The sequence below is a fragment of the Colobus angolensis genome, unplaced genomic scaffold (assembly GCF_000951035.1).
Source record: "Colobus angolensis palliatus isolate OR3802 unplaced genomic scaffold, Cang.pa_1.0 Scaffold509, whole genome shotgun sequence".
Classification (NCBI taxonomy): domain Eukaryota; kingdom Metazoa; phylum Chordata; class Mammalia; order Primates; family Cercopithecidae; genus Colobus; species Colobus angolensis.
In genome coordinates, this window is record NW_012118588.1 from 690,894 (window position 1) to 701,672 (window position 10,779).

The 10,779-nt window shown below is 49.6% G+C and overlaps 1 protein-coding gene across 3 annotated transcripts in view; it reads right to left on the reverse strand.

The window, feature by feature from the left end:
- Positions 1 to 7,792, reverse strand: part of ZNF454 (zinc finger protein 454) — a 22,242-nt gene extending 14,450 nt beyond the window's left edge. The window contains exons 1-4 of one of the 3 annotated variants that reach the window (XM_011960161.1): positions 7,597 to 7,792; positions 6,191 to 6,329; positions 2,340 to 2,466; positions 1,838 to 1,927 (exon numbers count right to left, since the gene is read on the reverse strand). In XM_011960161.1, the coding sequence (XP_011815551.1) occupies positions 1,838 to 1,927; positions 2,340 to 2,466; positions 6,191 to 6,223 (250 nt within the window). In that variant the 5' untranslated portion in view covers positions 6,224 to 6,329; positions 7,597 to 7,792. Of the gene's footprint in view, positions 1 to 1,837; positions 1,928 to 2,339; positions 2,467 to 6,190; positions 6,330 to 7,539 lie in introns of all 3 variants that reach the window. The other 2 variants (XM_011960162.1, XM_011960160.1) reach the window with 2 other exon arrangements.
- Between the last annotated feature and the right edge of the window lie 2,987 nt (positions 7,793 to 10,779).

Below are 10,779 nucleotides of genomic sequence, written 5' to 3' on the forward strand. Positions count from 1 at the left end.
ATAATTTATATAAAATATATATTTAAATTTACATAAATTATATATACACATAAACTTTTAATAGGAAATGGAAAAGCTACAAAACTTTCTTGAGTCACAAATTAAGTCTTCTTTGATGTCTGACTGGCTAACTGCTAATCATCCTTCACAAACCAGCCTCGGTGCTGCATCTCCAGGAAACTCAGAAATCATGACTATGGAAACAGAGTGTGGGGAGGGGCCCGGGTACCCTCAACTGCGGCTGGCTGTGCTTTCATGTCATCACCCACAGCTGACTATGAAACCGCTGTAGGCACAAAAGTCTTCTTCACCTCCCTCCATACTCCTCTCTCAAGGGTGCAATGAAGAATCAGACTCCTTGAATCATGAATGAATGGATGATTGAACGATTTAGGTAAAAACAGTGATGCCAAGGTGGTAGAACTGTGGATGAATTTCTTTTAATTGCCTCCATTTTTGTTATAAGACTATTTGTATAATACAAAATAAAATATTTAAAATGTCTTAGTTTGGTAATGGAACATACAGATTCATAGGTTATTCAGAATGCTATTGGATGTATTTTTAAAAGTTTTTTGACAACTGAGTTTTAGAATTAAGATATTTAATTTCTGGCCAGGTGAGGTGGCTCACGCCTGTAATCCCAGCACTCTGGGAGGCTAAGGTGGATGGATCACTTGAGGTCAGGAATTCGAGACCATGCTGGCCAACATGGTGAAACCCCATCTCTACTAAAAATACAAAAATTAGCCAGGCGTGGTGGCGCAAGCCTGTAGTCCCAGCTACTCGGGAAGCTGAGGCAGGAGAATTGTTCGAACCCAAGAGGCAGAGGTTGCAGTGAGCTGAGATTGCACCACTGCACTCCAGAATGGGCAACAGAGGGAGGCTCCGTCTCAAAAAAAAAAGAAAAAGAAAAGATATTTAATTTCCATAACAGATTGTGTTCTAGATATTCCAGGCACACAGTTATTTATTGTAGGAGATAAATTCCTGTCTACTACACTGGGTGGAAAATCCATAACAAAAGGTTTGTAAAAATACGTGACATTCTGCAAAATGCTAGCTGATAGTGAAACGCTACAGTGCTTGGGTAAGGCACTAAGCACTCTGGAATACTGGGGATTAAGGGAGCAAAACACAGCACTGCCCTTAAGCCACCAGATACAATGAGCTCCTCAAGAGAAGTAACCGTCACCAAACTGTCATGTCTTTTGTATCCCCAGGCAACAAATCTGTGCTACTTACTAGGTGCCAAGCACTGAGATAGGTGTGAGCAACACAGCAAAACATACAATAAACCTGGTCTCCACGGCATTCACAGTCAAAGATGATGGCCGGCAAAACGCAGAAGAGAAATAATCCACGTGGGCAAACACATATGGAGGTAGCTGAGGAAAAGTACAACGTGTAGCTGGAGGAGATAACTAGTAGGCACATGAAAACTGGCTCCTAAGACCAGAAGCTGCCATGCTGTGGCTCCTCATGAGAGAAGGGCAGGCACAGACTGCACTGTCAGATGCTGAACAGGACACCCATGAATGGGCTGTGGGGAGAACTGCCCAGATGAAGTTGAGTCTTTTCTAGACCAGTGACTCTACTAATCTATGCCAAAGAGGGAGAGAAGAAAAATCATTGCTGGGGAGGGTCCAGGCCTGCTACATTTTGGCAGTGCAGGCTAGAACAAATGTAGTAACAAGGTATTAAGGTGAACAAAGGTGAAAGAGGCTCTTTTCTCAATTCACAGACTGGTACATTTGTGAGCGTCCCTGCCTTCCCTATGGAGCCTTCCCTGCCCAGCAGGGCTCCTCCCGGTGTCTCCCACACACATGATTCTTACCAAGACAGAAGCTTCCAGGGGCATCCTCTGGCATCCACACTTCCCTTTTTTCTAGCTGGGAAAACATATCTGGTTTGGGTCCTAAGAGTCCTGTTTTTAAGGGGAGACAAAAATAAACCACATCTGTTTATACAAGAGATAAAAATGATTGCAAAGACAAAGGCTGGTCCTCAGAACTTGCTGGAAAAGAGGACTTGATAGGAAAGCCCAGGGCCAGGTGTGTTCCCAGTGGGAGGAAAAGATGACTGAGGCCTGACACAATCTGTTCCCATGTTCCTCTCCTTGCCAGAAAGAAAGCGTTTGACCCTAGTCACTTTTGAGGCATCCGCAGTGGACTCCAAAAGAAGCCTGTGCCCAGGACACCAAGGACAGGTAAGTATTAATAGCATCGTTGAAGACAGCGTCCTCAATTGGTCCAACCGAATCTTCTATATGGTGTCAATGGAAAGGTCTTAAAGAGATCCCCAAAAGTGAAGAGAAACCTTGCAGGGGCCCCACTTACCCAGTGAGACCAGGTTGCTGTAGTTCTCCAGCATCACGTCCCTGTACAGGGCCCTCTGGGCTGGGCTCAGCTGCCCCCACTCTTCCTGGGTGAAGAGTACAGCCACATCCTTGAAGGTCACCGATTCCTGCAACAGCAAATTCATTCTCCTTGACCAGGGGCTACCCATGCACATGGTTCTCTAGAAAAGAGACTGGCAGCCCCTAGAAGCTTGTGGAGATTTACAGGACTGCTGGCACACAGGGAGCTGGCGTTCTGTGGCAAGTTAATCATTCTTCAGTGTCTCCTAGGGGCCTAGCTTTGGACTAGACGTTGCTCCCCACTCTGAAGAAACATATATGGTGGTGAAGATAGGCTTCCTCAGCACTGGGACTTCCAACTTGCCATCCATTCAGCCCAGAACATTTTCTGCATCTCCCTCACCTGCCTCTCCCCTCACCTCAGGGGACCAAATCCTACGCAGGTCTCTGCATAGACACTGCTTGCTCAGTGCAGCCTTCCCTGACGGCTCCTGCAGTTGTCTATGAGGACCCATCAAGACACTGCCCCAATTTATTGTGATGTTTGGTTTACTTTGTCTCCCCCACTGGACTGTTAACTCCAAGATGTGGGCTGTCTGTCTCCACATCTCCTGGCCTTCCCCACATCTGGAACACGGCCCATGTACTCAACACCTATCTGTGGCTGCTCAGCAACTCCTGCTTTTCTTCAGGGTGTACACACACACACACCCACACACACACACACCCATACCCACACTCCCCCATGGAGACACACACACACCCATACCCTTCCACATACACACACACACACACCCATACACACAACACACACCCATACCCACACCCCCCCACAGACACACACACACACACACAAACACACACACATACACAACACACACCCATACCCACAACACACACCCATACCCACACTCCCCCACAGACACACACACAAACACACATACACACAACACACACCCATACCCACACTCCCCCACAGACACACACATCCCCACACCCTTCCACATACACAAACACACACACATACAACACACACCCATACCCACACTCCCCCACAGAGACACACACACACCCACACCCTTCCACATACACACACACACAAACACACAACACACACCCATACACACACCCGACATATGCAAGCGTACACACACACACCTACACACAAACACATACACACCCATGCCCACACCCCCTACACACAGACACAAAGCACACACATACACACCCATACCCCTCCACATACACACACACAACACACACCCCCCACAACATTCACACACACACACACAAGCGCACACACCCATATCCATACACCCCCACATACAAACACACATAAACTCACAGAGGCACACACAAATACAGAGACACACGTGCACTCACCCATATCCATACACCCACATACACACACAAACACCAACACACACAGACACACACAAGTGCACACGCACATACACACAACACATACCCATACCCCCACATACAAACATAGAGACACACACAGAGACACACAAACTCACATACAAAGACACACCCTTACACATCCCCCGATAGACCCTCAGCACACACGACACACACACCCGAACACACCCACACACACAAATACCCCCACACACCCTGTGACACCCTCACACACGCATGCACATGTGTGCATATGTGCATACACACACATGGGTCCCATAGAACTAGTCATTCTACACAATAGGACCTTGTTCCTTCTGATTAGAACTAGTCCCTTTCATAGAAACTCTGAGATGGGGTCACAGAGGAAAGTCTCTCTGTCCTGACACACAGGTGTACCCGAAACCTAACCTAGCATGTAAAATCCAGTAGCTATTACAGCTCTTGTCTTCCCAGGTGGCTGAGAAGTTAAGGGAGTTGGTGTTCGCTGAGAAAGAAGAGGTAAGCAGAAGCCCAGAGAAGGAACCAAAGGTCCATGAGAAAGGACTCTCAGGTTATTGTAGACCCCACTCCCATAGTCAACATCCAGTTGTGTCTTCGCCTTTGCATTTGGGGAAACACCTCCATATCTTTCCAATAAGTGCCTGCTGCTGCCTAAGGCAGTCTGAATTAGGTTTCTGTTACCTGCACCCAGATACTTGGCCCATGGCAGGCAGTCAAGAAATACTCTGATGGAAGCCATGAACCCATTTGTCAGGGACCATTTATCGTTCACTTTGTATTTGTAGCCCAGATCGTAATTCCTGGCACATTTTACAGCCCTAATATATGTCTATTGAATGGCAACAAAATTAAGGCAGCCTATAAACACAAGATAAATTGTATGACACCAACAGTGACTTTGAGGAAAAGGTTAGGGAAGGAAAATATCACAGCAGACTGGCACTGTGGGTGGAGACAGGTTTCACAGAAAAAGTGGTGCATGAGACAGGTCCCAAGTGACAAGTCAGAAGCCAAGAGGAGGGGAGCAGCCGGTGAGCTGTGCTATGTTGAACATGGCGCTCCCACCTAGCTGGTCATCCTTTCCAGTGATTCCTGCCTCACATTCCAGTCCTTGGGGAGGTTTAAATGTGAAGGAATTAGAACAATTTAACCAAATCTATCAGAATGTATATGCCCAAATGAATGCTGTCTCCTTCAAAGCACAGTCCATATTCTTATTCTAAAGATGCTAGGACTGCTCAAGTGTTTTAGGAAATTATAGGACTTTTTGGAAGCATAGTCTTTTGAATAATTTCATTGGTAAAAAAGCCAAATTTCATAAAAGAAAAAGAGTCTAGTAAGTCACACCTCCTCAAAAAAGTGTTCCCACAATGCCCTTCTTTGAACTCAGTGTGAGGTACTGCCCTGACACAGTTTGGATGTATGTCCCTTCCAAATCTCCTGTTGAAATGTGACCTCCAGTGTTGGAGGTGGGGCCTGGTGAGGGGTGTTGGATCAAGGGGGTAGATCCCTCGTGAATGGCTTAGTGCCATCCTCTTGGTGATGAGTGAATTCTCGCTTAGCTGGTTCACATGAGATCCAGTTGTTTGAGAGTCTAGGACCTCCCACTTCTCTCTCTTGCTCCTTCTCTCACCGTGTGATGCACCTGCTCCCCCTTCACCTTCTGCTATGATTGGGAGCTTTTTTGTTTTTGTTTTTGTTTTTTTTTTGAGACAGAGTCCCGCTCTGCCCCCCAGGCTGGAGTGTAGTGGCCGGATCTCAGCTCACTGCAAGCTCTGCCTCCCAGGTTTACGCCATTCTCCTGCCTCAGGGTCCTGAGTAGCTGGGACTACAGGCGCCCGCCACCTCGCCCGGCTAGTTTTTTTGTATTTTTTAGTAGAGACAGGGTTTCACCGTGTTAGCCAGGATGGTCTCGATATCCTGACCTCGAAATCCGCCCGTCTCGGCCTCCCAAAGTGCTGGGATTACAGATTGGAAGCTTTTAAAGGCCTCATCAGAAGTAGATGCTGACACCATGCTTCCTGTACAGCCTACAGAAACGTGGGCCAATTAAAATTCTTTTCTTATCAATTACCCAGCCTCAGGTATTTCTTTAGATAAGGCAAAAAGGGACTAATACATGCCTTTACCACTTCAGATCCCTAATCTTACTTGCTAGTGAAAAGAGTACAGGTTTTGATTTCACAGGAACCTGGGTTCCAGTCTCAGCTGTGACATTTATGTGACCTTTAGCAAGTTATACCCACACCCACCAGGATAAGCCAGATGCGGGGTGAGGGTGGGGGGTGGGTGGTGGTTGGGGAGAGGCAACTGAGGTCAGTGTCTGGGTGGGACTGGATTGGGAGAAAAGCTCCTGATCTGAGGAAGGAAACATGCCATACTCTTCAAATCCAGAAAGCAATTTAGGGGGAAGAAACCCCCACTCACCTGGCCCATGGTTGGCAGGTGGCTGACAGCCATTCTTCTTCTCCGATGAGCCCTCTTAGGGACAGGCAAAGTGCTATGGAAGCAGATGTGGAGCTTCACACCCGCAGAACTCCTCAGGCTAGAAGGGTCTACACACCTGCTATTAGGAGAGGACTGGGTCAGAAGCTCTCATACAGCAGTCCAGAGCAAGGCAGTGAGCCTTCACATCCTGGGAGGACGCCAGGACCCCAAGCAGTGAGTGTTTTGGTTCCTGTTTGCTCCCCATTCTCTCTCCTACTTCAGAGGGTACTATACATTGACTTTTCCTTGCAGAAAGCCTGTTCCAGGCCCAGATCTCATGCCTTCCACCCATCCTCTGGTCCTTCCCTTCAGCCTCACTGGACGATCTCAAGAGAATTTTTTTTTTTTTTTTTTGAGACAGAGTCTTGCTCTGTCACCTAGGCTGGAGAGCAATGGCATGATCTTGGCTCACTGCAACCTCCGCCTTCCGGGTTCAAGCGATTCTCCTGCCCCAGTCTCCTGAGTAGCTGGGATTACACGCACCCGCCACCACGCCCGGTTAATTTTTATATTTTTAGTAGAGACCGGGATTTCACCATATTGACCAGGCTGGTCTCGAACTCCTGACCTCAGGTGATCAGCTCGCCTCGGCCTCCCAAAGTGCTGGGATTACAGGCGTGAGCCACCGCACCCGGCCAAGAATTATCTCTTTAACAAGTTATTCAGCTCCAGAATCCACCAGGATGTACCCGAAAAGGTGGGAGAGCTGGGGAGAGGCAACTGAGGGCAGAGTCTGGGTTCGATTGGATTGGAAGACCGCTCCGCTCTCCCTCTGTGGCTTTGGAACAGCTGCCTTATCTGGGAGTGACAGGAGAAGAGGAAAAGGAGGGTCGTCTTCTTCCTCCTCAAAAAGGAGGCTAAGAAGGCTGGCTCTTCACTGTCGAAGCCTTTCAGGCAAACTCTTCTCTGGCCTCAGGGTCCTCACTCTCTGGGGCCCAGTTTGGGTGGCCTGGAGTCACGGGTGGGCAGAAGCGGCGTTTGTGTGAGTTTCGGGGAGGGGAGAGGGAAGGGTTAGGAGCCCTAATCACACACAACCCCCTCCCGCCCCTGCCGCTTCGCCAGGTCCCTCGGGGGCTGCTGCACGGGCTGCCTCCGGCCTCGGAACCACGCCAGGCGCGTATCTGTCACCTGAGCGGAAACCCTGGGCTTCTCAGAGTCCGCTCCAAGACACAGGCCAGAGGCCCTGGCTCCATCTCCTCCACAGGCACTCACAGACTCGACCCTAAGCCCAGGATGACCACCCCTGGCCGTCCTCCCTCTCTCTGTTTGGGATCAAATATCAGACATACATTCCGGGAAGTTTGGGGCATTGGATCGGCGTCCTCCAGAAGGGACCACAACCGCACCTCCTCGGCTTTGCCTCCACCCTTCTCCCCAGACGACCTCACGACCGCTCCCGCTCTCCCTCTGCGGCTTTGACCACCGTGCCAGGTCACCCTCGTGTCGCTCTTCGAGGAGCCTCTGCCGGCGGCGAGAGATCGCAAGCGCCACATCGCAGTCAGAACACAATGAGCTGGAGTCTGCAGCCGGGAGCTGAACTGCGCTTGCGCGTTGCCCTGGGAACCGTTGGGCCGAATTCCCACAAGTCTCAGGGCTGCTGCGGTTCCGCAGGCCAGACTCCACTTCCCAGAGGGAGAATCGGCGGAGACCGTGCTGCCTTGCGCCTGCGGGAACAGGGCCCCGCCCCCGGGCTTTAGGCGCGGAAACTACCTTTCCCAGAGGCCCCTTCGCGCCGACCTCAGCGCGCTCATCAGAATCTGGAATCTGGTGGATTCTGGAGCTGAATGAACTTACGGAATCGGTTCCATTCCGTTCGCTTTAGAACCAGCTCACTGCCTTGCACGAAGGCCCAGGAAGATGCAGATCAGCGAAAAGCTGCAGATGGGACAAGGGAGGTTAGTCCAGGGGAGCGACGCCCGATCGCTGACGAGAGAGGATGGGGAAGGTCCGGAACACGGAGTAGGAGGCGACTGGGCGCGTTCCTGACGGGGACCGCGCCGAAAAGGCCTGGCAGGCAGCAGGTTTGCGCCTTGGCCTGGCAAGCGCCCGACACTTCCAGCCTGGCCCTGCGGGCGGGCCAGTGCGTGCTGGGGTGGAGACGCCACAGCCGTTAACGCGTGTGCGGTGCGGGGGGACAGAATGTCGGGCAGGGATGTCCTGCTTGGCACCTCAGGACAGAGCCCGTGGTGGCTGGCGGCCCCTGGAATGTTCGGGACGCAGAACACTTCGTGCTTGGGGACTTCTCAGAGGTGGGGAAGAGGGAGAGGAAGGAGCCTGGATACCAGGAAGTCTCCATCCTGGACAGCTGGGTGGTATTTAGAAGGTGGTATTTATTTTTGTTGACCATATTTTGCAGAGACTGGCAAGGATGAGATGATGCCTAAGAATATCCAACTGGAGATACTTAAGTTGCTTTTGAATAGGTAATTTGCATGGCGCTCAGGAAGGAAAGATGAGAGGGTTTTAACTTTGTGGGTGGTGAAAAACAATCAAGAACGTGACCCGTTTGTCACATTCGGAATCGTTGGCCACGTTTTAGGAAGCAGTGTCAGTGACTACAGCATTCTGTTTGGAGTTTTATTGAAGATTTCATCCTATAGACATTTTGGAGCACTTATGTGTCAAGTGCTTGGCAAGGCCAGGGGCAGCCGCTGGGCAGCCCCTGTGGCAGTTCCCAGGGACCCCGTAAAGCACCAGAGGAAGGGGGAGGATGTTGTGTGAGTATCGCTGGTAACCCTTCTCTCTCCCCTCCCTCGTGACTCCAGGTCACTCAAACTGGGCCCCGGAGAGTGAGAACCCAGAGTCCAGGGGCTGAAGAAATAGCTGTGAAAACCCTGCATTCATGGAGTTTTAATTGTACTAGAGGAGGGGTCAGACAAGTAGAAAATATTTATCAGGTAGTGATAACACTACTGTTAGGGGTCAGGGTATAGATGGGGCGGGGAATTATTTCAAGCAGCAGTTTTGGAAGTTCTCTTTGAGGAGGTAACATCTGAGCAGAGATGTGAATACAGTGAGGGAGGAAACGATGTGAATGTGTGGGTAAAGTGCCTTCTAAACGGAGGCAACAGAAATGCTGTCCAGAGAGAAGTGTGCTTGGTCAACTCCAGGCTTGGCAAGGTCAGTATGACTGGCGGGGGCCTAGTGAACAAGGAAGAGTGTGAGATGGTGTTGCAGGGGTAACTACAGGCCTTGAAGGTAGGAAATTTGGATTTATTCTGTGTGCCTGGAAATGAGTAGATTCAAAACTGAGTGACATGGCTGGGCACATTTTGATAGAAGCACTGGTCAGCTTCAAGGAGGGCAGACAGTGGTGGGACTAGAGGGGATACAGGAAAACCAATGAGGAGGCAATGACCGCAGTCCACAATTACAAGTAGCCTCCCACAATTATATAACCTTTCTACAAGGCATTTGCTTTGAAAGCCTAATGATTCTAAGATACTGAAGGGTTCTGGGTGCTATGCTCAGGAGTTTGGATATTATTGTTTTCAGGAATATAATAATAATATGTATTGAGCACTAACTACATGTTGGGCAGTTTTTTTTTTTTTTTTGAGACACAGTTTCGCTCTTGTTGCCCAGGCTGGAGTGCAATGGCGCAATCTCGGCTCACTGTAACCTCCGCCTCCCGGGTTCAAGCGATTCTCCTGCCTCAGCCTCCCCAGTAGCTGGGACTACAGGCATGCGCCACCACACCTAGTTTTGTATTTTTAGTAGAGACGGGGTTTCTCCAGGTTGGTCAGGCTGGTCTTGAACTCCTGACCTCAGGTGATCCACCTGCATCGGCCTCCCAAAGTGCTGGGATTACAGGCGTAAGCCACCGCGCCTGGCCATGTTGGGCACTTTTATAAGCACTTTATATTATCTAATGCAACCAAAACCTGAGGTTTGTCCTATTAATAAATGAGAAAACTGATGCACTGATCTGTTAAGTGCCTTGCTCAGGTCTCATGTCCTTGGAACCAGGAGTCCTTCTCCTGTTGATGTTGGAAGGTTCAAAAGTGCTCTTATTACTTGTCACCCAGATGGCAAAGAACTGACATACAAAGGGCCAAGTCTTCCAGAACTGAAAACAGTAATAAAACCTTCATTTATCTGACCCATTTGTCCTGGTATGCTGTAGTCTGCTAGGAGTATCTAACAGGTGCCCTTCCACAGGCAACTAAAACAAACAAAAAAACTATTCAAGCTGAAGAGCAGCAGTGACACCTGTGATACGAAGCCTGACACACCCTTTGGCTTTAGGCAGGACTCACACACTATATTGTTCTGAGCATTCACTGAGGAAGCCCCCGCTTCTGTCAAGGATTCTCATTAGGAACCAGTCTCCTCAGAGAAAGGAGGTGAAACTGTGGTCTGGAGAACCCCCTTCCCTTCTGCTCTATTAACTATGGATATGCAAATGAACACTTACATTTGACCAAGACCTGCATCACCAGTCTGTTTCCTCTTCCCCAGGACAGTGGCTACTAGCCAGTAATTCCTGGGGTCCGTTTGCTAAGCCCTGTTAGGACTTTTGCAGCGTG